At 41.1% G+C, this 27970-nt stretch overlaps 1 protein-coding gene across 1 annotated transcript; it reads right to left on the bottom strand.

Annotated features, from left to right (window-relative positions):
* Positions 1–22: 22 nt before the first annotated feature.
* On the bottom strand, positions 23–24380 carry KIF24 (kinesin family member 24; the record flags this gene model as incomplete). Its single annotated transcript, XM_080363130.1, has 12 exons — positions 23–163; positions 2786–2879; positions 3799–6234; positions 7164–7273; positions 7985–8056; positions 10123–10228; positions 11800–11921; positions 13891–13978; positions 15545–15760; positions 17814–17911; positions 19998–20187; positions 23767–24380. The coding sequence occupies 12 exons, from the start codon at positions 24378–24380 to the stop codon at positions 23–25; spliced, it is 4287 nt and encodes a 1428-aa protein (XP_080219256.1).
* Between the last annotated feature and the right edge of the window lie 3590 nt (positions 24381–27970).

The raw sequence follows: 27970 nt of genomic DNA, 5'->3' as shown, positions 1-27970 counted from the left end.
TGCATGTGCAAGCAAAGAAGGTCTAGACAGGTGGAGGTGTTTGCAGGGACATGTCAGTGCCAGGAGAGGCTAAGTAGGGCTGGAGATGGGCTCGCACTGTTTGGATACACTTTGACTTCAGTACCAAAACTTCATCCAGCTTGGTCACGAAATTCTGAAAATCCTGGTGAGGAAAGCAGAAGGAAAGTTTAGGGAACAAAAGGAGCAGCAGCTTGGAGAAAATCAGCATTACACACTGGAGCAGTTTTCTATTCTGCAATGTAGTAGATTAAATCAGTGTTTCCTTATTAAAGTCCTGACCCCCAGAGGTCAACGCATCCACATACCAAGGTTAACTTACTCCAGTAGTTTAACGTGGTGGTGAAATTACAGCTAATACAATGGTTTAGAAATAAAAATGTATAATGCACCTGTTCTCACCCTTCTACACCAGTTTTCGCTTTTCAGAGGTTTGGTGTAGGGACTAGTCACCTGACGTGCAGTTTTACAATGTAGTGAACTCTGTTCCTGACACCTCTTGTGTTGGATCTAGCAGTCACAAAATGAATGGTGAGCTGGGCCACTCATTGATCAGACATAATAGCCTGTTCTTGGCAGACAGACAGAATTATTTCACATGAGGTCACAGGGCCAGTTCAATGCCTGCATAGAATCATGGAGTGTCCTGAGCTGGAAGGGACCCACAAGGATCGTCAAGTCCAACTCCTGTCCCTGCACAGGACAACCGCACAGTTCACACCACGTGTCTGAGGACGTTGTCCAGTATCTTCTTGAACACTGTCAGGCTTGGGGCTGTGACACCTCCCTGGGGAGCCTGTTCCAGTGTCCAGCACCCTCTGGGTGAAGAACCTTTTCCTCATGTCCAACCTGAACCTCCCCTGGTACATGTTCCTGCTGTTCCCTTGGGTTCTGTCATTGGTACCAGAGAGAAAAGATCAGCCCCTGCCCTTCCTCCTCCCTTTGTGAGGAAGCTGGAGTCATGAGGAGGTCTCCCCTCAGCCTCCTCCAGGCTGAACAAACCCCGTGACTTTACCCATTCCTCATACAGCTTCCCTGCCTTCATGACCACAGGTCTGCTGGATCTGACATGAGGAATATCACCAGTATGTATAGCCTGGGCTGAGGGGAACTCTGCCTTCCATAGCAACCTGCCACAGGGCTAAAAAGTGATATGAAACTGTGATGAAAACTGAAATGGAGACAGTTATTTTTAAGTAAGGCTTGTATTAATAAAGGAGCACTCAGGCTTGCTCTGCTCTCCAGCTGAGAGCAGAGTTTGGTGCGTCTGTTCACAGGTTGGTGTCTACAGGGAGGTGTCAACATCCTCAGGGCCTGGGGCTTCAACTGCTACCACATGAAAATCATTCATTCAAAAGCTTATTTGGCAGGACTCCAGCTATCTTGTGCGCTGTATCTTTGTCTTGCAAGGACATCAGGACTGCAAAGAAGACCAGCCCAGCTGCCATGCATATTTTTCTTAAGCACTTTAAATAGTGCTTAGTTCAGTATGTGGCCAGTTTTGGCAGGAGTCCCTCCTGCAGCCGCAGTTTCATGGCTGGAGAAGTTGCAACCATGTGAAGGTGGAGGAAGAGAAACTGGTATGGGAAGTTCAAGTGAATATGATTGCTCAAAGATATGTCGTGCTGTGACATAATACTGCAAGATGTAAGTTATTCACACACTGCCAGAAGGCCGGGCAAGCATGTAGTAATTCTGCTAGCCAGAAAGTGATTGCTTGCTGCAGGGGGCAAATAAATGGGGAAGCTGGTGTCCAATTACCAACGGACTCAGGAAGAACAACCTCAAAAGACTGATTAAAAAAAACAAAACAAAACAAGATTGCTTTGTGTCATGGCATTTTCTGCCACAAAATGAATAGAGTTCATTGCTTTTGTGCTGTTTTGTGAACTTGTGTATGTTAACTGGTAACACATCACATGCAGCCGGAAATCACAGCAAATAAACCACATGGTGGCTCCTTCCTGAAATCCCTGAGGCGAGAGTCCCTGTAGCGGTACTTCAGACCTGAACTGTGGTAGGAGCTGAAATGGTTTGGTAATTTAATGCAGCAATGGAGCTTGGCTTTATTGATAAGATGAAGGAACTGGGAAGGCAGGAGGTTCTGTCTGGGAAGTGTTAATAATCTGGGTGAGTGCTCAGACTTGGCACACAGCGGTGACGTGCACTTAACTGGATGCGGGAGAACCAGAGAACTGGGCCTGCCTGGCTAGCAGTGGGGCCATGCAGGTGCCAGTCTTTAGGTCCAGCCTATGCTGTGTCATCTGAGACAAGGATGAGCTAAGAAATACTTGAGTGACAAAAGTCAAGAGCCTGTGAGGGTGCAAGTCATGGTGGTCAGAGCACTGGGGTGAGTGGGGCCAGAGGTTGCCACATCTGCGGTGCAACATCCCAGGGTCATGCTTTAGGGACGTGCTGTTTTCTGGGGTATTGACTTACTTGCTCCAGCCTGTAAGGACAAAAATGTCACACAGAAAGATGACCTGTTTGGTACAGTCAGGGAAGATAGGAAGGCTGTCTTATCAGAGACAAGTGGTTCAGAGTTGGCCCATCAGTCTCCTCCTCCCCCAAGGACCTGGTACTGTGGAGACTGGCAAAGACACAACAGGTACTGAAAATGAGTGACCTTTCCGAGGACTCGGGGAGACATCAGAGAATGAGAGGAACAACTGACGAGGAATGTCCTGTCACTAACTCAGGTTAATAATCTCAAAGATCAATTTATGCAGGTTGAATGGGCACTGAAATCATTATCTGAAACACTTACCATTGCTGACATCTGGTTTATCAAGCACTCTTCCTTGAAGCACAAGGATGCCATTTCATCCAGCTGCTGCCGATGGGCCCAAATTACAGCCTGTCTGATTAACATAAAATATACCACCGGTTACACAGCTTACAGGGCTACCTATAATTACTGTTGGCCCCAATAAACCTTTAAGAAGGAGGAATACCCCAGAGGAACCCTTGCTGTCCTGGCATTCAGAAAGTGCACACCAGTGCTTCTTGAAGTGCACTGGACAGCACTGGTTTGGGGTTAAAGGTGACCTTGGTGATTGCTCAGAGAGGAGCGACCACAGCCTCTCATTGGCATAGGCAGCACTGGGGCACAAAACTGCTTTTTACCATAGAGAAATCTATTCATAGGACCAAAAGAATTGTCTGATCATTTGGTGAAATGGCTTACAGCTGTGAGGCTGCAAGTCATTTCAGTGAAAAACAGGTGGAGCGGGAAGGCAGTGCTGGTGTTCACTCCTCTGAGCAAGTTTCTCTGAACAACAACGTATTTTCAGTCGTGTGAATGCAGACCTGTCCTTGGGAGCTTACAGGGGCAGCTCATGGTACTTTGGAGCTTCACATCTGCACCTTCAGCAACTGCCCACCCACTCTGTTTTTCTTTCCATAGGGATGGAACAGCTGTCACCTGCTTCTTGGTGGGAGGTGTTGGTATGTTTTAGGTACTTTACAGCTTATAGGAAGCCAATTAGCTACTGAGAACTGCAGTTTGTACTATAATTTTAATTCCTCTAGCATTATCATAGGAAGCTCTAATAGAATAATTGGCTTCCTGTAAGATTTTAAAATATAACTATATAACAGGCAATCATATATTTATAAGATAATTACAACAAATTAACGTTAATCTTATTAAATTATTATTTCACAGGTTGATTTCCTGGACGTTTTTAAAGTATATATGATATACAAATAAAGGCAAATGTATCACACATCTAGAATTTCCAAGCTTCATGACAAACTCCAGTGACTAGCAAGACTTACTGTGCCTTTTCCAGGGCTTCCCTCTGCCATTTTCCCACCTCTGATGTAGCACTTGGAGAGCTGCTGTTCGACATGCCCAAGGGGCTCTTTGCATTTGCTAATGGCTTATCTTTGGTTGCAGATCCTGAATCTACAGCAAAAGTCTCTTGCATAAAAGTACTCTGCATTAACTTGTTTTTTAGCAATGCTATTTCTTCATTGCTTAACGATGACTTGGCTGGGTCGTCAGGATGACTGAAATCCTCATTTCTCGGTCCTGACTTGGGCTGCGACAGCAGGCTGCTTTCTTGAGAAGGGGATGGGACTGCGTCATCCATATTTCCCACACTGACAAAGCATGGTACACCTGGAAAATAGCTCTTTTCAGGTATATCAGCATTTATTTCCTGAGCCGTGGGCTCAAGACTAGGTCCTTGATTTGAGTTAGATTTTCCTGAATTACCAGTACTGTTTTTAACGTCAGCATCACACTGCCTGTCAGCTGAGTATTCTTTGCACATTGGGCTGCTGAGAAACAAACCACCCTCTCTCTCTGCCCTGGAGCCCGTGGATTCAGCTGCAGATGTTTCCGTCAGGTCACATCCAACAAATAAACTGTGAGTGGCTCCTTGCTTTGCTGGGCCCGGGCCCAGAAGGCAGCAGCATGGCTTCCCACCGCAGCAGGTGGGTGACAGCCACTTGTCCCCTGACTGTGGGGAACGCAGCCGGGCGCAGTGCCTTCCCCCACGACGCGTTTGCTCCCCCAGGTCCAGCATGCTGTCCGTCAGAGCTCTGCTCCTCGTGCACTGCCAGCCCTCGTCCTCAAACCTGTTCTGGCAGCCGTGTGCGTTCCTGTCCAACATCTGCTTCACGCGAGGGGACTTCTCTGGGTTAGAAGACACTTTCTCTGTATCAATTGTTTCCTCGTAGTCAAGGACTGACACTGGGAGAGGGGCCGTTAGCTCAGAAGTGAATTCTGATGAACAACTGGAAGATCCACAATGGTTAAATCCATCTTTTTGAACTTTCAGTTTTTTGTCTCCTGCAAGAGCAGCCTGTCTGTCCAAAGGGGATTGTTCCTTTTCTTTGTGCTGGAGGTCGACCTCTTTGCAATCCGACATTCCTGATCTCAGTACAGGAGAAACATATGCGTTTGGAGCATCCTTTTCTGGAGTCAAGGTGGCTTCACTGGAGTAAACAAGAGATCTGTGTTTGGATTTGTACTGTTTGTTATCAGCTAGGAAATCTTTGCAATTTTTCCAGTTACAAGCAGGATCTTCTTGCAGGCAGTAAGGTTTTTCAGCAGTATTGCTTGGAGAGGGCTCAGTAGTTAAGTCATAGCTCCATTCTGATGGAGTTTTGCTGCAGCCTGAATTTTTAATAGACTCCTCTCTCTTTGGACTGCCTTCACTATAATCCCAGCTGTCATCTAGTTCATGTTCTTGCATGGGTACTGCATATTTAAAAAATAAATCCTGTCGCTTTTGGCCTTTTTGCTCTTCCTCCGTTTCTATTTCTCTTTGATGAAGGAAAAACGAGTGTTGACTGCACTTGTTGGTGTTTCTGCTTTTCATGCTCTGACTACAGACCGGTGAGAAAGAATCTTCACTGAAATCACTGTCATCCAGATCTTCCAGCTGCATCCCCTCTTTGCTCTGTAGTTCTGTGGGAGTAAGGCTCAGCTCTGGCTTCATTTGAATCTCCTGCGGTTTGTATTCTGTTAAAAACCTCTCAAGGGGTTGATAGTTCAATTTCTGCTGTAGAATAGGTGGCTGCTGAAACTGCTGGTGATAAAGACGTAAATGCTCTTCCCTTTCCTTCTGAAATGGAGGCACATTTGTCCAGGTTTCAACACATTGTTTAGCAAAGGCATTTCCCCATTCCTGTCTGCCATTGGAAGGCAGATTTCCATCTCCAAAGGATATATCATCTCTAGAAACAAGCTGTTTCTGTACAGGTTGCACTGTCTGGACTTTCAGGCACTGGACAGGTGGTCTGTCTTGCATATGCTTGTCTCTCTGGCCACTCTCTTTTGTTTCTGCTGTGGCAGCCGATTTTATTATGAAATCCTTTGCAGTGGGGTTCTTTTCAGACTGGGGGGACGGATCATCGGCTTTCTTCTTCAGGGGATGTGCTACCCACAGGACTCCCTTCACTGGGCTGGTGTGGTGAAACCAGGGTGAGCTGGCATTTCCTTTGTAGGCATGTCCTTTGTTGATTCCCCTGTGGGTAGAGCTAAAAGAGACACTGGGTGGCTGAAGTGCTGCAGGACATGCCTTTGTTTTCGTAGCGCTTGAGGGATGCTGGAGGCCTGGCTTCACTTTCTTTGGAGAGCTCTTTTCCCCAGCTGGCAAAGAATGAGAGTTTTGGACACATTTTGGAGATACATTTCCAGCCGTACGACGCCGGTTTGTGACAGGGGTTGAACATTTAATCCCTTTCTTCAGCTCTTTGACCCTGTAAATGAGGCTGGCTTTAGAAGATGCCATGCTTTCAGATAAATAGCAGTGTCTTCAGAAAAAAACAAATGCTTTTGCACATATTGAGGCTAAACACTGAATTCTATGTAATGATTTCTGTTTTAATTGTCAGTGATCCACCCAGACATCAAAGCACCTCTGCCAAAATCCCTGAACTTCTGGAAAGGTCCACAGCACTGTTTTGAAGTGCTTCCTTGAACAGTGCCTAACAGCTCAAATGAGTGAAGATGGCCTCTGTTTCAGTGTAAGGCGGTTGCATTTCCACACTCTACAATGCAGCATGGTGCAGTGCCAGCTCAACACAAGCTGCTACCCTGCACAGCACATCATAGAGTCCCACAGGACACAAACTGGGTGTTTTGGAGTTGCAATGGAGCTACTTAGGCCAGGTGATATTTGTACAGGGTTACAGTGCTCCTGAATCAGACCCATCACTGTGAAGAGCTGCTTAACTGGTATCACCCTGTTCCCTCAGCTGTCTCCTTTACTCCTGTTCCCCTTAAGCATGTCATCCTCTCAGCCCCAGCATTGCGGTCTGTAATTTACTTCCTCCTGTGTAGGATGGAGGGTAAAGGACTTGCACACATCCTAGACAGAACTACAAAACAGAACTAAAACCTTTTGATTGCTGAGTTCAGTAATCCTGCAGTTATAGGGAGCATCACCACTAAAGTGGGCATTCATCACTAACACCTGTCGTCAGAAAGGGTTTATAAGATCCAGAGAATCTCAAGACCAAAAATAAGAGTTGGAACTGGCAAGGATTTTATTTGCATTGTAAAAATTGCATTTCTTGCCTAAATCAACATTTCAAATGCAACCAAAATAAAATTTAACTACAAACATCATACATTACCATTTTTCTTTGTGTTTTTCACCTTGGCAAGACCGAGTTTCATCACCTACCTGTCAGCATATCGTAAAGTGTTCAGGGTATGCTCTGTAGCTGTGTGGCTGGGTGATACATTGGCTATCATACATGTCTTGGAATTGCCAATGAAGGAATCCTTAAGCACCTGGGGTGGAAAGGCAAAAACAAGATTCTTAGCAACTCATGTATTTATTTTTAAACATGCATTTGCTCTTATTTTATACAAAATATGGGGGAAAGTGATTTAATCAGCTTGGAACTTACGAAAAGTTAGGCTAAATTACCTTTCCTATAAATTAACGATGTGTACAGAAGCAGTTTAACATGAGTCCAGTGATACACAGTTACTGTCTCTTATTTTTTAACATGCATTCCTCTTGTCTCAATTTGTCTTGCAATTGTTTGTTTACAATTTAAAATTACTACGAGTGTTAATCAGAGCTCTGAAAAAGCACTTGCACCAAATGCCACAAAGGTGCCCACGTATTTTGAGGAATAAAGCATATTTTCCAGCTGGAGTGAAGCAATATTGATGAACACTCCCAGGACTGTTACTGCACAAAAGGTGCAGAGTGGTTGGAGATAGGTGGTAACAGAATGAGTCTGGAAGGTAGCGTTTGGGCATTTAGTTCGGGTTTAGGTTTATTTGGTTTTTACCATGCCAGCTCCAGGACTCACTGGTAGAACTGGCAGCTGGCCTTAATTCTGTGATTATCTTTAATACTTTAATGTTTTCAAAAGTTATGCATTTCTGTTTTCTTCAAGAGTCTAATAGCGGTTATTGAATTAAGCCCTTTTTTTTTTTCGGTCGTTCTCATCAGGGAAGTCTCTACTGTTGTTTTTCTGCTCATTTTACCTGAGTTAATTTGCTTTGCCGGAAAGGAGTATGTGCATGCTCCTGATCCAATGCCCGGATGCATTCCTTTAGCTACCAAAGGAGAAAAACAGAGGGGGAGAAACATGTGAATCACATACTGGCAAGGAACTGAACTGTGTTAGAAGGCAGCTGCTCTTAAGCCATTTCCACTCACATCAGTGCAACGCACCAAACCCCACCAAAGGGGAGAGCATGGACCAGCACTAATTAGCTGTGAGGGGAGCTGGATTTGAGCTCAGGTTTGAGCCCATGCGCAGAAGGTGGTGTAGATACAGCCTGTCTGTCCTCAGACAAGCTAAGAACTATACACAAAACACTGAGAAAGAGGCAACAGACAAACCAGGGATGGATATAGAGCTACAGAACTCTCATTAAAACTAACAGAACATGAGCAGCTAGCTACACCTATGGCTTTCACAAAATGCATCCAGTCTTCTTCCTGTTAATAACCGTCAACAGAAGTAGCCTGTAGTCTTGAAGAGACATCCCTTGATTTATTACCAGCCTTGGAAAATGATGTCAAGTTCAAACTCAAAGATGTGCACTTTTTTTGCCATGCTTCCACTGGAATAAGTACAATAGTATGACACTCCATATCAAGCCTGGATGCTCCCCAAAATTGGCAGAAATAGGCTGTAAAGCCATAAGACAAGTCATTTAGAGCAAATATTGAAGGAAAAACAAGCAGATTACAGTATTGTCATGGTGATACTACCATGAAGCAGCCTTTCTCCATTTAAAATCTTTCTACCTTCAACATATACCCACTTAAAATGACACTTATTTCTCACTTTTACTGCATTTTATTAAAAAAAAAAAAACCCACACTTCTAACAACATATCAAACTGTTCTAATTTTCTATTCTGCTTCTTATAATTGCAGTATCTGAATATCTTTTATTTGAAAACAACGTGATTATTCCAATCAGCAGCAAGCTTCAGACTTCATGTGTTTTAAGACCTGAAGAGAGCATTATGATCACTGAGGGCAGTAGGTTTTACAGGCTGCAGATCATGTGGACTTACCTAAAGATGCCTTTTATAGTCAGTTGTCACTACTTGTAGACTGCCTAGGTATTTACCAGGGTTCACACAATAATGAAAACACAGACACTCTGATATGAAGTTCCTCTTAAAAGAGTTTCGTGAGCTTACATTAAGCCTCACTTCTCAGTTAAACTTTCTGTTCAGGTCCTGACTCCCCATGCCACTCAGTTACCCACCAGCAAGTACTCAAGAAAGCATGAAGTAGAGAAACACTTCATTTTACATGCTGTCTCCCAGTATGAACGCCCATGTTCCACGCAGGAAAGCCTTTGTGCAAAAGAACATTCTGCATTCTCTAAGCAGAGCAAGCCACCTCCTATTCACAGCGCACTAAGGGGTACAGTTGCGTGCATTAACTTCAGCACTGTTGACTCATACTCACTGATTGCATTTCACCTTCAGCCTCACTCAGAGAAGCCCTCAGTCATCAGTGAGCTTTGTTCATTTGAATTAAAGGTAATGCAAAAGCCTTCTGCACAGTTTATACATACAGGCACTTCTGCTTTATCTTAGGTGGCATTTCTGTGCTCTTTGTCCCTCTTTACATAACTGTGTACACCTAGAATTTGCATTAAGAGTGCATTTCTTCCTGTTCCTTTTTCCCCACACACGAACTGCTAGTTTCTATGCTCCTGAGTATTAAAGTCCTTTACTCCTGATTTGAAAGAGAAGTCTGAGTTCAAGTGGTGAAAACAAGCAGCAGGAACAGATGTGCTTTTATGAAACAAAACAGGCAATCCCAAGCCAATATTCTCTAGAAATAAAAGAGACAAAACTTTCTATATAAAATAAGGGACGCTCATTATACTATACCTAACATTCTCCATGCTGTGTTTACCTGGCTGGCTGTCAGAATGGATTAAAAAGACTTTGTTTTTATTACAAGGTTGTTTCCCTCTTAATTTGTCTTTCAGGCAAAAGACAAATTAAACTGGACACGCTTCATACTTTGCATGTTTTTTCCCCTCCAAAAGATATACATATGTTATCTGGTTATTCATTTTTATCCTAAAACACATGCTAATAACTGAATACAAAACCTTCCTCAAACATGCTAGTTAGTATCTTACTGCTAAAAGACTTTGGTTTATTTCCGCTCCTTCCATTTTTGTTTGTCGATCTGAGTCTCTGGCATCAGCTGCCCTTTCACTGCCAGCCAAGTCAATGAATGATATCCTAGAAAAGACAAAGTTACATTTATCTCGTGGGATTTTTTTTTTTGTTTTCAAACCAAAGGGCTGCAATACATGACAACAGAAGAGTGGTTAGAAATAACTACCGTTGAACAAAGAGAAATAACCACTGGAAATATCTCAGGCAGCAAATAAGCATGGTAGCAGGAACGTTGTCAGATCATACTGACACTAGCAGAATCATAATAGAAAGTACAATTGCATGTGATGAGAGTGCTCCACATTTTAATGGATAAGCTGTTTAAAGTGTAACACATTCATCTCTCAAGATAATCCCTGCGCTTGTAGTTTCTTAAGAACACAGTTTAAGAAATCGTAAGTTTCTTGATTCTCCTTCCAGGTAAAACAGACAACAGCCCTGTCAGATGGGAATTCAGGGCAATATGAACAGAAATTTCCAGTGTAATTAATTAATACAATGAGCTTTCAGTGTTCCTTTTCCCTTTCTTGCACAAAACTCCATTACTCCCTCTCATGTTCCCTAGCTCTGCGTGCCAGCTGCTGTACTGAGTGATGCACTGTATCTTTGTCTTTGCCCTTCTTTTTATGGAACGGCCCTGAATTCTATTACAGGCCTATCTAGGGATCCTTTCCGCACTCCAGCTCCACTTCGCTTTCAGTAACAAAAAATGGCACATGTGCCACACCTACATAGCCACATGCATTTCTATTTCTAAGCCTGCCTGTTATGCCTTTTCCTCTCTCCACTATTTGTGGCTCTTCCATTTTGCCTTGTATTTAAAATAAGATCCTGGAAAGCAAGACTGTGTGGTAGTTGCTGGAAGGGTGTGTTAGTATGGTTTTTCTGACGCTCAGCAGTAATATAGATGCTTAGACCTCTTTCCTCAGACCTATTTCTTGGGGTTGTTTAGTCTGGAGAAAAGATGACTGACAAGAGGCACAATTACAGTCTTCAAATACATAAAATGGCTGCTACAAGAGCAAGTAAACTGCTCTTATTGTCTGCTGCAGATAGCATCACAGCCACACTCTCAAATTATCGTGGAGGTTTTCGTGAGGTACTATGATTCCTCTGGCCAAAGGCAAACATCTCTGATGGAATCATCTCCACCTGAGCTAGTCATCCCGGGCTCCCTTTGTAGTCAATTAGAGGACAGAGGTGCTTTGAGGGGCCAATCTGCCTGACCTAATATAGGTGGCTCTGCAGAATGGCATAATTGGACCATAGAGGCAACTATTTCCTTCTACTGACTTCAAAGGTGGCGAGCTCATATGTGGATGTGCCCATTGCAGACATCTAGCTTTACCCAGATGAACACCAGACAGAAGCAGTTTTCCAACGCTGAAGGGATGGATTTGATTGCCAAACTCCTTCACTGGACATTTTTACAAACAAGTTTGACAAAGGCCTCACAGATGTGGCTTAAGTGCTCTCTCTGGGAACACAGAAAGGACTGTGAAACTTCTCAAAGTCCCTTTGAACCCTTTCTTCTGATATAACTCACTAACTCAACACCTCCTCTTTCTTTGCCTCCTGGATGTCCTGGGCTCGACTTGCTCATCAACAGTGGGCACTCTCACTTCTAGTTTTACCTTCCAAATGTCCTGTTGGCTGCATCTTTAATTTGTATTTGGATGATAGCATGAGATCGAGAGGAATCCGAGTTGACTCCCGTAGCTCCTGTGCTACGTTCTTTCCCCCCCTTCAAAATCACCTGCAATAGAAGGGGCAAAAAATCTAAGCAAATTATAAATAAGAACACAATCTCGTTCTCCTAAGATCAGGTAACTTTAGGAGGAAAAGTCCATTACAGCCTTAAAATCTGGTGCAAGGCAGATGTTAAGTTAGACTGGATCCCTTCCAATGCTTCTTTCAGAACTTTGTGTATGGACTTGCTTGCAGTGACACTATGGAGCTTAGAGAGCGTGCTGCAGGTGATTAGTTGTTGCATCACACATTTATTCAACTTTGCAAAATATCCAAACTATAAAATTAAAAACAAAAGTATGGCAGAAATGAAAGCAGGTTAGACTGCAGACATAACCCAAGAGACTCATAGCACTGGCTATTTCTTGTGTCCTATAATTTCATTTTCTCATATGACAGATGGGTACTGTTATCCAGAAAGTAACACAAAAAATACAAAGTTCCAAATCCTTTCTCCATTTCCATAATACAAATAAATTATGCCAGAGTAAGAAACAAAATTAAAAGATCAATTATACTCAATGCAACAATAAAATAAGAAAACAAGGAAGAGAGGAAGGGCAGAAGGACAAAGGCTCCTTCAAGATACAAATCTGGATAATTCTATTTTGCAAACTTTTAAGGACTGTCACAGAAAGTCTAGCAGCAACTGCAGCACAGCACCCATAGAACAGTAATTAATTTTGTTTCTGGTTATAAGAACAGATTAAAATACTTTTAGCAAAATCAATGCATTATCAGTTGACAGATGGGCATTATTCATGCATTTCAGTGGCCAGTTCTCCACCAGCAACCTAACCACCTGCTGCAGCTCCCGAGCATTGTATTAGTGCTAAATGCAGATAATTTCTGAACCAAAGCCAACATCAATGAATAGTGAATAACTAGGAATTCATTGAAGACTCTTCCCATATGTCTGTTTCAGACTATTCAGAAGCTCTGAGTCAAGTCAGTGACATTTCTGTGTTCAAAAGGGCCTGTGGACAATTTCAGATTTTTTTTTTTTTTCTGAGATACCTGTAAGAATAAAGTCATTTAATAGCTCTTCTCTGTGTGGAATGTGATAACACAGGGGAATGTATTAATCCACCCTATAGCAAATTCACAGTCTAATTTGCAGAAGCATAACCAGCATGTCCCAAAGCTTGGAGTTAATGGAAGATGAAGAAGAAAATTAAATGGAATATGAGTGGGTAACACCATGCCAATTTTAATGAGTCAGTTACACTATCAGGCACTTATAATTTACACTTCCTTACTGAGAAAAGGAATTAAACTATGCAAAATCAGGCTAAATAGAGAGCAGATTTAACCAGGTTGCTTGCTGTGGGACAACACAGAAAATTTGCCAGTGCCATTTTAGGGCTCAGCCAGGCAGGAAAGGAAAACCGAAGTTTTGGCTTCTGCTGAATGTCAGCTACCATTTAAAGATCCTGATTTTACTTAGCTGTTGTCACCCACATTATGTAAGCCATGTCTTAATCCTAATTCAGATCAATATCTCAGTCTTAAGTATTTTCTAATTCTATTAAATTTCAAATTTAGATATTTTGTCCCACATCAAAGTACCTTTAATCTAGAAAATTTAAGTTCATAGAATCCAAAGAAATTGCAAGAGGAGAAAATACTTAGCCGGCTTCCAGGGTTCCTTGCTGGGACACTATTTAATTTCTGGAATAGTGACAGAAGCCTATTTCTTGGCAAAGATCTTTCCACAAGGAGTGGCAGCAGAAGCGACAGCTGTAAATCAACAGCTTGCATGCTGCTAACAGAAGTCACAGTGACCCAAGAAGCTTACTGAATAAAGGCACTTTAATAGCGCTCCTCAGTGCTCTGCTGGAGTTGCCAATTTCAGAACCTTAAACAGGAACACAAATGTACTACACAACAAATAATAACCTCTGCAAATGACACATCTCACAAATTAGCAAACTGGGCTGTAGAAGACAAAAAGTAATTGCAAACATAGAGGTTACCTCCAACAGCAGATCTACAGAGTCCACCTGAACCTCCCGCAGTCCCACTATTTGAACAATATGCTTGCCATCTTCTCTCGCAAAAAGCCTGAAAGAGTGTAGAAAGGAGATTTCTGAAGTTTTAAACAGCAGCAATGAAAACATATTTCAGTGCTATGACACTGTCAAAAAGCAACCAGGGCTACTGACTGGGGAGAGGTACCACTATAATTAGTTTATTTTCAGAGCTGAAGAGGTATTTTATTTATAATGTGTACCTCTGACATTTCACTGTTAAGGAGACATTAGCAATGCATTTCTGATTGTTAGGGTACATAATAAAGCAGAGAAGTAAAACATCATGTTTACATTTTAGAGTTCTTGTCTCTCTTTAAACTGCATCTCTGCAGTTAACTGCATTTAACTTCTCTAGCAAGGTCATACTGTAAGTTATGCTCTGTTCATGTTCTCAGGATTTTTGCACAGGATTTTAAAGCAGCTCCCATAGCCATAGTGTACGATTTCAGAGCACCTCTGCTATGAATCACACAGAAGCATTGCAGTATACAGGAAGAATACAGACATTCTATACACAGGATAAAGTTTAATCTTCCCCTTCCATGACATGTAAACCAGCAGAAAATAAAACAGCATAAAATACAAGGAGACTCTTTTTTCCATAGTAAATTGGGTCTTTACACGGCAGGTTCCAGTACCTGCTCCTTAAAATTGTTTTAGAGAAAGGGAACACACATGCACTGAAATCGGTGCTTCTTTTGTAAAGAGATGCTCCTTTCCATGGGCAAAACACGTCCCTCTTGAGCCCTCCAGCGTGCTCTAAGGATAGTGTTCTCGAGGCTGATAAAGGCCTCCAGCTGACACGTCATATTCCTTCAAAATCACTCCAAAAAGATTTTGCTGCAGAGATCTTAACTGACTGTTATTTTATTTAGAGATTTCAGACCACAGTGATTATTTTTTTTATATCAAGTATCTACTGAGTTGTCCCGATTGCCATTCTGGATGGAGCTTCTGTAGGATTACACATCCACCTGAACAGCTCTGGGGCCGAGGTGCTGGTGCTGAGGGTGATCAGCACCACCTGCGGAGGCTCGCGGCAGCTGGGACACTGGGCTGCCAGGGAAAGGCACTCGGGGAGAAGGTGAGCAGACTTCACAGTGTGAAACATGACAAGTGGGAGATCAACGGGATCTCCACAGACTTGACTGGCAAGACCCAAAGCCCCACTGGCACAGCAGGAGGGACAGCCAGGGGTTATGTTTGAGCAGGGAAAGACAGGGACTCCACAACAGTTGGTGTAAGAACTTCTGACAAGAAGGTTCTTCCTCTACCTATGGATATTCTGCTATTATATTATTATAGTATAAATAAAACAGCACGAGCTCATATCTCAACCATAAGTCCTTATCCTTACTTACTTCTCCCCCTAAAATAGTAAAAAAACAGTAGTGCCTATCAATGCCACAGCATTTAGTGTCAGATTTTGCCTTCCTCTCCAAGTAGCTTCTGGGAACAACCCTAATTAAATATGTAATATTTACTATAAATGGTAGTATGTTAAAAGTAATTGCGTGGAACACTAACTGATTTATAAACAGTAACCAACTGATTCATCACCATAGGTTTATAGTAAATTGTATTTTTATTTAAATACCTTTTCCTTCCATTTAGCAGGTCATAGAGCTGTCCACAGTAGATCTCATAAAAACTGATCAAAACATGGAGATCTTTCCTTGACTGTGATGCTTCTAGGTGTCCAAAGATGTCCTTGGCAGCCAAGGCGTAGAGTCCTGGGTTCCGGTGAGTACCTATCATAGTGTAAGTCTTCCCAGCACCAGTCTGCCCATACGCGAAGCAGGTTGCATTGCCTCTGTGAAGATAACTTCTAGTGTCACATCTGATTTATTAATATCTATTAAAAAAGATTCTGCAATGTCAATATCTATCTATAATGGCCTCTTAGCAATGAGGTTTGGTTTGCTATCCTATCTGGGAAACTGCAAAACACTTAACAGTGATTCCCAAGCATGTCCTATGGAGATCTGGCATGTCACAGAATGCTGGCTATCTTCCTTTCTTCCAGATGCCGAAAATGCATTTAAGGAAACTCAGAGTTCATAATTATTCTTCCAGCTGTTTAGATGCTGCAGAAGTATCATGGAATTATGAATGGGAATCCTACTGATTATGAATTCACTGAGAAAAATTATTGTGACATGAGATGCAAAACAGCCACAAATCAGGTTCTAACACATTGTTCGTGGTGATGGAAATTAACACCCTAGCACTATAATTTGTTGAGTGAGGCTGCAGTCCTGCAGGCAGCTGAGTCCATCTGAAGGGTTGTTGTTGCCCAGGGGAAGGTCTGGCTCTTCCCTTCCTCTGCTCCCAGCTGTGTGACCTGCCCTGCTGACCCGTCCCTTCCTGCGCTGGCTCTGATGTTTGACTCGACTGCACTAAAACAACACAAAGATTTTGACTGTTTTGCACGCTAATTTTCTGCTGTTTCAGTGAACTGAAGTACCCCACAGAGAATCACAAAATATGGCCAAACTGGCTTCACATAACCTATGGGAATGTGTCTGGTGGAGGGTAAAGAAGAGGATCATCCCCATTCAGTGGCAGAGCTGTTTGGTTCACTCACTCCAGCCACTGAAATCACAGTCTGGGCTTGTTCCAGATTGCTCCTGCTTTGTCATCATATCACCTTAACACTCTAACAGCAATGCACATAAAATGTCAAGGAGGTCTCAGGATATGGCTCCAGTGCCCCTCAAGCCCATGTAAATTGAGGTTACTGAGTGCCTGCTTTTCCTTTCCCCATTCTTGCCTTTAAACAAGCACTGAACCCACAAGTAATATGTGAACAGATTCAAGGAACCAAATCAGACAAAAATAGCTAAAAGGTCTTTTTTTTTTTTTTTTTTAATAATTTGTTCTGTAGTTATCTCAGTACCCAGGCAGAGGAATGAGTAAAAATGTAGGGATGTGGGAACATTTTCTTGCCAGTTTCGATTGGAGAATTACCCTGCTGTGGTGTCAGATTAGACCAATGCCAGTGAAGAGAATGAAGCAGGCGGGACAGAAAAGTTGGGAAAAGCTGAGAAAAAACAGTGGCATCTCATTTAGTGTCATTACGGGATTAGCTGTAACGTGACCTGTGCTTTTAGTGATCATGTAGGCAAGCTACAAGCCTCATTCTCCTTTTTCGCTTTCCATCTCTCAAGAGCAAGACACTTTCTGTCTCTGCTGATCATACTTGCAGATTTTCAGTAACAGAATGCTCCATTTTGCTCATTTTCAGCATGGATATGTAATCTATTCCTTCAAAAACGCAATTATATTCCAACTTGTTACTTAGAGTGAAAATAAGACCACTCATGTAAACCATCATCAATTTCCCATTAATCAGGAAGTATGCAACTATGATTAAACATCTAAGCAAATATAAATCAATAAAATAAAAATAAATTGCAAGACTATTAATTTCTATTGCCCTGTGAACTGTACATATACATGCAAAAATGTCTTACAGCAGTCTCATTAAAGGGATAATGTTATTCCTCTACAGATGAGTGTGCTACTGCACACAGAAGCTTTTGCTAGAGTGGAGAAGAGACTTCAGAAATCCTGATACACATTTTTTTCATTCCAGGTTAGCCATGGTGTCTCTTTATTGCATCTGAGGTTCAATTTTAACTTTTTCTGTGATTTAGATTTCCCACCAATTGTGAAGAAAGTTTTCCCTGATTTATTTTGTCAAAATTGCAACCAAAGACATTCTAAGAGAGGTAAGGTATGTGGCAAAGGTGAAATGAACACATTTTTCAAAACATGAAAAGCATAAAAAGAAAATTAAAACAAATTATGAAAATGGTAAACAAGAAGGCAAAAAATAACAAATGTAAGCACTGATGCCCTACCCGTTAAAAATATGCTGAATGAGAGGATGAGCTGTCTTCATATACACATCCTGATTGGTACATGACTCCCCAAAGACTTCATCAAAATAAAAAACATGCTGAAAAATAAACATGATTTTTAAATGAAAATGAATGTGTTTCACTTCCTCTTCATGCCCATTCAAAGGCAAATTTAAATAACAAAGTCTTTCCAGTGGCTTCCTATAGCTTTGGATCAGGTACAAAGTGATCTAGCACATTTAGCATGCAGCAGGACATATGCAGCAACACATCATTACAACTAATCAAGAGACTGTGGGTAGGGGAAAAAAAAGGAAGGAAAGATGCCTTAATTTCTCATCATTCTGAAACAGAACATGCCACAGCCTTCTGACAAGAAAAAATAAAATAAAAACGCTAATATGCTAATTAGAGAAATCCCTCATCTATTCCTGAAATGAATCAGCCTACAGATGTACAGTAACACTGTAGCAGTAAAATGAACTCAGAGTCAACTCTTGACTCAATCAAAATTAGTCCTCAGTTGTTATTGTTTATGTTCAGCAGACTTTAAAACTTTTTGTGCCAGAGAAGATAGAAACTATTCCTAAGCAAAGGTGGATTGTATTATCTCAGAAGGGGCAAGAAAACCCAAAACTTCCCACGCTCCAGATCTGACCCAAAGTAGCAGGGTCTGTGGAAACACTGCGACAGAAGTCATTATGGGCTCCTTCTAGGGTAAGAATAGTGTTTATACGGACAGTCACAAAAATCGCATTTTCAAAAGGGCCTCCACGGGCTGGTATCTAACATTATACTCTTACACAGGGGAGTCAAACTCATTTTCACCAGCGGCCACGTCAGCCTTGCAGTTGACTTCAAAGGGCTGAACGTAATTTTAGGACTGTATAAATGTAACGACATAATGTAGTTACTGCATTGCATTCAGCCCCTTGAATGCAACCACGAGGCTGACGTGCCCCCTCGTGAAAATGAGTTTGGCACCCCTCTAATAGAGTCACTGCAGTGTACATTCAGTCTCTAGGACTGAATCATTTCAGCGATGCACAAACCAACCACATTAGTGCACAGGCAGGTTAAACCTGGGAGTCTCAGCGGCTACACTGAGCTCAGAGGACAGAAGTGCTCTGTGATGGGCCTGCAGTTTGGGTTCCCTGGCCGTGGAGCTGGAATGTGCCCCACCAACTCCCAGTTGCTCTGTACCCCTTGCTGTCCTTTCCATAGGAACTAGAAGTGGAAGGAGGGTGAGCAGCCAGACTTGGAAGCAGAGAAGGTCTCCCGAGTCCTATAGAACAGACACAGCCTTTGCCATGGCATACTTTTCTTTGGACTGTATTAACTGTCAGCAAAATTTCTTTTGTCTGTACTGACATAACAAAATTAATTGCAGGTTATTTCAGCACTGAGATACTAAAGTGATAAGCACTGCATAAATGCCCAATATAGGTCATAAGACGGAGGGAGTAGGGTGGAACTGCTGCACATGTTGCACCATAAAAGGTGGTACATTAACTGGGCCTGAGAGAGCTGAACTGAATTTTCACTAGATACTCTGAACAGTTGTTCCTATGACCCAGACTGTAAAAATAACACCCAGTAGAGTGAGAATGGCTTGCTGCTCTCTAGAAATCAGTTCTCTTCCTGGTGCTGTCAGTCAAAAATGAGAATTTGAACTATGACAGCACAAGGTATTTGGGATTAAGAAACAAAGACCAAAAGGGAACTTAATTTTCAAAAGCATTTAAGAACAAAAGAAGGGAGGGGATGAGGGTCTATGCGATTCTTTGAAACAGTCCTACAGTGCTGGAATAGCAAAAAAGGAACTCCTCACTGAAGCAGCCTGGAAAGCTATCAGGAGACTCTGCAGCAGGCGATGCTCCTGCAGCAATGGCATGTAGCAGAGGGTTTTATTAATATTTTGCCACATGCAAAGAAAGCTGCAAGAGACGTGCTTTTGAGGCTTAACATCCTGGGCACAGGTTTTCTGCCACAGGCTGGTGTAAGTCAGAAGTAATTCAAATATACTTATGCAGAGCTCATAGAAGAGCCAACCACCTATTTCAGTGAAAGAAATGCCAACAACCCTTTTTTGTTTCCCTTTATCGAAACTCCAAGTACAATTCGTTTTATCCCACCGTGCAAGTGACTGGCCTATAAACACAACATTCACCTGGAGCATGTTACCTGTAAAATATATTGGGTAAGATCAACTGCCTCTTTCTTCTCATGAAGAAGTAGGGTTTCTTTATCTTTCACTGTGATGATATTAACCTCTCCACGTCGCTCCTCTCTCAGGCCTAGAGGACGTTTTCGGACACATACTCTGATTTTTTCACTCTCTGTCCAGGGAGTGTCTTTCTCAGAAGTACTGGGTCTGCAACAACAGTGTAGTTTTGCATTTTAGAATCAAGTTACTGCAGAATCTAGAATATGCATAAATGTGACTTAGTTTATTAGCTTTATCAGAGAAATGTTTCTGTCTTTAATGGCTTATTAAAAAAACCTCCGCCTCACCTCTCATTGTTACATGGTGAGTTTTTTGCTGTTTTTTGCATAGATAGACTCATGACTTTCGTGCACTTGTTGCTGGACTGGCATACATTCTGTTGTCCACAAACATGTGATTGAAGCTGGCGTAATATGCAAGTTAACTTAGTAAAATTTAATCTTGCTGAAATTATTCGCAGTCACGATTAATCACCTAATTACATACAGATAAAAGGATGAACAGATCTTGAAAAGGAGAGCATATAATGCTTAGTTGTTTTTACTCTTATACCAACTTTCACTGAATCACAGAATAGTTTGGGTTGGAAGGGACCCTCAAAGGTCCTCTAGTCCAACCCCCCTGCCATGAGCAGGGACATCTGCAACTAGATCAGGTCGCTCAGAGCCCCATCCAACCTGGCCTTGAATATCTCCAGGGATGGGGCATCCACCACCTCTCTGGGCAACCTAGACCAGTGTTTCACCACATTTGTGGTAGAAAATATCTTCTTTGTATCTAGTCTGAATCTGCCCTCTTTCAGTTTAAAACGATCACCCCTTGTCCTATCGCTACAGGCCCTGCCAAGAAGTCTGTCCCCATCTTTCTTATAGGCCCCTTTTATGTACTGAAAGGCCATGATAAAGTCTGCAGATTTTAATTCCTCCTATTATAGGCTGTCAAAGAGGTTACAAGTAAATGATTCAAAGTGGCTAACAAGGCAGTGTCACCATGCTCCTGTTCAGCCCAAAGGAAAATGGAAATATTTATCTCATCACTGTTTCCCCCTTGGTCTTGTAACCAATTTCTTTCTATTATCATAAAAGACTATGTGGTTTCAGCCAGGTGGCTCTGGTGTTTTGGCAAGCCTACTTCAGTTCCCTTCTAAACACCTCAGAAACATGAGGTCATTTCATGTTTCATTGACTAAAGTGCTAGTAAAGCATTTTGTGATGCAGCATACAGAATATGCTTGAATTCAACCAAAATGTATTCATCCTGCCTTTCCCTTTTTAAAACTGTGTTTGGCCAAATGAGTAATGATTTTCAGCCTGGATTTGAATGTCAATTTGTGAGGGAAAAAGAAGAAATAAATTAATCAAGCTTTGACGTGGTTAAAAGTAGTGTTTCTGCTATGATATCCAAGTGCTCTTCCAAAATCTCTTAATGTAGCAAGTGAAAACTAACATGTACTAGTTGTCTAGTAAACTAAAACTAAACCCACAAGTTACTCAATCTCTCATTACAAGTACAAGCTTGTAGTGTCATTGCTGTTGTGCTGCATGATTCCCCAGAAGCATATGACATGCAGATATAAATCTTAAGAAGTGGTCTTCAAAGACTACACATGAGTAATCTTTACTTGTAACAGGAGTCCCTTTAATTTTAGTACTGGTCCTGCATTTAGATGGAAAATTCTTTCCTCTGAAAAGAAAGGCAATGATACTTGAAATAAGATGCTTCATAAGCTACTGTGAGCTTATGGATATCACTAGGCACCAAATGTTGTCCAACAAATGATCAGAGGCTCTGAAGTCTAATTCTCTTCCCAGAGGCTGGAACTGGTGACCTACAGAAAGCTCCTGTTGTGTTCTAAGAGCCTGAAGGAGGAAAGAATGACTGCAAGACTCGGAGAAAGGAAAAACTGAAGACTTGGACACAGTTTATGAGAGAAAACGCAGAAATTCTTCCTAGCAGAGAGGCACATTGAATATATTCTGTAAGAGAAAAGAATGCATTTTGATTCTATATGCCTAAGTGGAAGTTTAGAGTTTCTGTTAACCTTTTTTAAATAGAAGGTGTATTTTTTATTACTGAAAAAAACCCACAACACAAATCTCTACACAGTCCATTAGAAACTCAATTAGACAATAGGTCACAAGAATCACTATGCACTGCTACTGTCGGAATTAAGCCATTTGCTCTGGGCAAGTGCAAAATATATTTAAACATACCAAGAGAGCAATTTTTCTTTCTGCCACTTGAAATCATGCCACTGTTTTCCAGCATTTCTTATAGATGAGACTAGATTAGCTTTCGCAGTGGTCAAATCACAAGGTGACATGTGAATGGATGGATTCAGTGAAGGAGTTAAGTGCTTGCAAAACAGGAATCACAAACCCAAATATCAGCAGACTGGCCCAAACCTGGAATGCACAACACCTACTGTGCAGTCAAAACAGGAGCCAGAGAAACTTGAATATGTCAGGAGGAGGATGCAGAAAGCCCACAGGATGAACTAATGCCAGGCACAGAGAATGTGCTTAGAAAAAGAAGTGGGGAATAAGGGAAGAAGGTGAGAACAATGGAGAAAATGGCTCTACCACAGGAGCAAAAATCTTAAACTTCTCTAGCTAAGCCATTAGGTTATATTTTATCATTTTTTACTTTCCAGCACTATGAATCCTGCCCTTTTAGTCACACCTTGACTCAGCTTCTCATGGAGATAGGGAATGCACTAAAATACCAATAAATGCAGGAGGTTAGCTTACTTATCTGGAAAGTGATGATTTTTTTTCCAGCAAAGGGGAGTTATAAACGCTGGTCTTTCATTTCACAAGTGAAGTATTCTTACTACTGTCACTTTAGTTCATTTCTACAGCGGCAACAGCATCTATCCCTCTGCACTTCATGCATGCTCAAGGGGAGTTGTAACTCCCATGGACCCTCCCACATGCCAAATCTTTCACCACAGCCTTTCCAGAACAAGGCCCAGCCTCATGCAGCTACCTCTCTTTACAGCATTTTAAAACAAAATTGCCATGACTGCATGGCAACAAGCTAGATGCTGGTAGTATCTGTGCAGAGGGTACGTGCCCTGCCTGCTAAATAGGGAAAAAAATATTTTGTGCTTTAGAAATGTTGCCAGGGTACATTTACCAGTGGATGTGGATAACCATAGCCCCTCTGTTACCAAACACTGGGGAAAGTACAAAAGTTACAGATCATGTGATTGGGAGCAGCTGCAAGGCATCCCTCTCACCACTGCGTCTGTATCCCATCCCAGTTATATTAATTCTGTTTCTTTTTAAAGCTCTAGTTCAGAAATTTCTTTATAAACAGATATGGCCATCATAGCACTTATCCTTTGTAGTGGAAAGAACTTGACAAACTTATCAACAGATGATGCCATAGTTTTGAAAAAAAAAATGTTTTGTAAGATAGTCTCATGGAAACAAAAGGAAAGATTGGCCAAAACACCAAGAGAACAAAGCCTGAAAGACAATAACAACTATTCTTAGACAACCATAGTGAGTACTGGCTGGTGAAATTCAGCTGATTACTTCTACCAGACTTGGAGAGTCAAAAATGCTTATTAATATCTCTCTCGTTTATAAGATCTTGCATTGTTCTGTAGTGGTAGGATTACTTATTTGGAGGTGATGAGGAAGATTCTCTTCCATAATGAAGAAATAATTAATTATTACTAACTTGAAATATAGTAAAATAGAAGTGATGGATTATTACCTGACACAGGAACGAGGTAGTCCATAATTATACCCTGAAATATGAGTTATTCTTTGTATGATGGGAGCTTCAGAATCGCCCAGGAGAGAAGCAATATCATCAGAAACTGTTGGACAGCTCAAGTCCTTTCTTGTGCATGTTGCAGGAGTATTTAGATCTCGTCTAGTTAATCTGATCAGCTCTGAATCATGTGGTTGAATATGTCCCAATATTTCCCCTCCACTGTTCTTTTCTTCATTGGCACTGAAATCAGATGAACCACATGACTGAGATTCGGAGTCTTTAACTGTTGAATCATTTTCTTCAAAGAAGGACTCAAAACGCAGCTGCCTACGGGGACCTGATCTGGTCACCTGAGGCTGAGTGAAAAGGTCACTTGGTTGAAAATCTTGCTTGCTTAAACATGCAACATCATCTTCTTGCATAATTTTGATTATTCTAATGAGCTGAAAGAGTCGTTTGCGGTCATTCATGTCATGGACCCCTAGTTTGGTATAATCTTTCATGGAAACTTTGGCAAGCTCATCAATCTTCTGAAGACCAAAGGTAGCAAAATGAGGATAGTATTTTTCAAGTTCTGCCTCACAAAGGCATTCATAAAGGCACGATGCCATCTTCAAGCTCAAGTCTACAAGATATGAAACAAAATAAATATTAGAATTGTATGAAACATCACATCTGACAAAGTTACTAATGAAGAAACTACACATTTCCAGACGCTATTATCTGCAGTTAGGATAGAAGCTTGTTAAATTCAAAGTTTACAATACGCTAGACTGCCAAACGCTACAGAATATAGCAATAGTCCAAACATGAAACAAGTATTCATCTACGAAACTATATTTTAAAACCATAGACAATATGCAACAATGTGTAAGAAATGCACAAGGCAGTGTTACTTACTGATGCAGTTCCTACACGCCTGATGTCTACTCGATGAATGCCACAGCTACTGAAACCCTGTCCTCAAGCTACAGAATGTAAAATGCCTAATTTTAGACCCTCAGTTTAATATCAGGGCATGTGGTCTAACATGGTTCAGCTATCCCTGGTTAACCAACCAAAGGAGAAGAAATTGCATTTGTCCTCACGTCAAACTGAATAGTTAAGGCCTTTCATCTTATGGGTGAACTACAACAAAGTTGTATTTTTGCTGTGTAACTTTCTCTTGTATGTCATTAATCTTGTGAGCGCTTCTAGATGTCCTTGACAGAATAGCCAAACCATTCTGTGAAATCTGAAACACAGAATTTCTCTATATGTGCTACTGGAACGCCATACTTGCATTCTTGGGAAACCCGAAAAAGCAACATGCATCACTGAAAGGTATGCCAAAAAACCCTCAACTCCTTCATTCATGTCTCCCTGGCAATGCATTGTGCAGCTGTCTGTTTCCAGATGGATTAATATCTGCAGATATTTTTACTTGTTCCATAAAATGGAAAAATGATAGCACTTCAAGTATCTGTTGCCCAGTGCTTTCTTATATCTTTGTTCAGTCTAGGACCTTAGCAAATACAGCTCCTACTCAGGTTTGGAGATGATAATAACATTCCACAAAATCAAGTTATTTAAGACTAAGTTCGTCCCCCTCTAACTCAGGGTTAGTACTTTGAGAGGATTTTCAAGCATCTCTACAACAACATTATATAAGAAAATAAGTTCACCAAATATCACCCCCAAATTTGGTTCCATATAATTAAAATTAATTAAGACATTATGTTGTAATAATAATTAAAAAATATAAAGATTTCAGTGCTGATTGTATAAGATATTACAGAGACCAAAGAGTCCAGCAGAGGAGATCTAAAATTATGTAGAAACTAGAGTCTAAGCTGTAGACAGTAATTAGCCATAACAAAATTACAAGATTCAGCAGTAAAAAGCTTAAAGACTAAAACATTGGTATGTTGGCTAACTTATTCAATGTGTATGTAATGTAGTTCTGAATCAAAGTAACACCAGAGCCACTGCTGTTATTGCTAGATACCGGGAGGGGGAAATCAAAATTAATCGAGATGACAGCAAACCCAAAGATCAGAGAGGCTGACTATGACACATATACGAGGGTTTTCACAAGAATTCATGATTTGCCATCTTCTCTAACAGATAAAATTTCACAGGAGCTACAGACTTCATTTAAAGAAGGTTACAATTTGATAAAATGTCTATTTTACAAAAGGTGGATTAAAATATAAAACCAGCACAGTTCCTGTGTAACTGTCTGTACGCACTGCCGTGGAGAACTTCTGTTTGATGAAATGAGCAGATAGAAGACAGAGCTGAGACACCAGTCTCAAAGTACTGAGAATCTGTTAAAGATTAAAACAATCCAGCAAATTTATGTTATTTATTCTCACTGTTTGTTAAGATTACACCTACATCTTTATATATGCTTAATTTAAATACAGAGTGGCCAAAGACCAGTGCAAGAACTCAGTGTTAACTGCTGTTTGAATTATAATGTTGAACACAGGAGAAAGAAAGCATAAAAATGAAAAAAAAAAAAAAAATGGGCACACTTCCAGAAACAAGAGCAGCAGATAAGGGGAGAGAACTAAGAATTTTAAGGTCAAAGTTCTAATTAAACAAAATATATTTAAATTGCTAGAAATTACTCTACAGATAGTTTTCCATTATCTGGGGTTACAAGGGACTAAGGTTCTCAAAATACAGAAAGTCCGAGTGTACAGGTGTGCAGAACTATGAGAAGGTTAGTACTGAGACGTAAGCAGCTCTGCATGGCTTATTGGCTAAGGCTCTGTGCCATGTGAAAGCAACTAAATGGCTTCTTAATGAGAGCTGGCGTGGGGAAGTAATTAACCGCTTCTGCTTACCCAGATATAATAAGTCTTACTGGATCTATGTGGTTTCAGGACACAACTCCAGTGTCTCTCCACCCATGGAGCAGCAATTCCACAGTGTATCAGAACTGAACATTGACTAGTAAAGCAGTAACAATTTAATTCACTGTGGGAAAAGTTAAGCAATTGTCAGCATCTCTGGTATCTTTAAAACTCAAGAGTAGACAACCCTCTAAAAGATTTGGTCTGGTTCAGGCAAAACTGAACTTGTCAGTGAAACCCTTCTGTCCTTTTAATTGGCGATGCTCTACAAGAAGGAAACACATTTCTTCTAACTAGAAGAATACTTCAATTTGTCCAACACTGTAGAGTTCTTTGTGTCTGAAGACACTGCTTCTAAACCAGATACATAATTCTTCAATATAAATTGGCTTTGTAAAGAAATAAGGGCAGTATTGGTAGGTTTTCAAGAATCCTAAACTGTTAATTATAATGCCATCTTCTGGTAAAAAAAGAGAAGACTTTTAGTCTTTTTACAATAAATAACAGCCAGCATTTCCTCAGCTACTGTCAGGATCTAGTTTTGTTTGTTCATTTGTTACAACACTGTGTCCCTGGGCCAGAAAAGTATCACATTCTTCAGTGTGACAGTTTCATACTAAAGCCCAGGTCTTGTTCCCTGCCAAGTTATAGGTGGCTTCTCTGGAAAGAGGATTGAGATAAAAGTCTATTACTTCTTAAAACAGTCAGATATATATTTTGAGAAAGAAGTGGGTCAGTATGAAGGCATAATTCTCCATGAGCACCTAGTTATAAGGTGAGATAGGCCTAAGAACAGCTTTTCACTCAACCTCTGTTACAACACGGCTTGTAATTCTTCACTGTTCAGTGGTTGTCCTTCTCACTTTAGCTGATGGAAGATTCAGCTTCACAAAATTCTGACTTCCCTCTCACATAAGGGACCTGCTTTTCCTCTGACAGATGCTGGTAATGGATAAATACTTATTGTAGAAAAGCATTAGAATTTTACATAAAGGGACGAACTCGAAGCACAGAGTGAGATAACAGCTCATCATCAGAGAACTCCTCTGTCTCAGTGATAAAGGTTTTTTTGAAGGTCATAAAGCTGGGGAAAAAAGACAAGTCAGGTGTAAATTGTAGAAATGAGTGGTTACATTTCATGTATTCTGAAGAAAATCAGCTTACCACAAAATTATTCTCTAGCAGCTGATCCTCATTTTTAAAATGCTTTTAATTATTAATTACCTTGCACACAGGTAATTACTCAATGCACTTTTCAAAGTAGAGAAAAGGCTGGCCTTCAAAGATACTCAGCAAGCGTGAAGCACTGTGCATTAAATAAATCGCATAAAATCCCTACATAGACTATTTTAAGAATA

This window comes from Nesoenas mayeri (assembly GCF_963082525.1).
Source record: "Nesoenas mayeri genome assembly, chromosome: Z".
Lineage (NCBI taxonomy): Eukaryota > Metazoa > Chordata > Aves > Columbiformes > Columbidae > Nesoenas > Nesoenas mayeri.
This window is presented reverse-complemented; position numbering and strand designations above follow the sequence as displayed.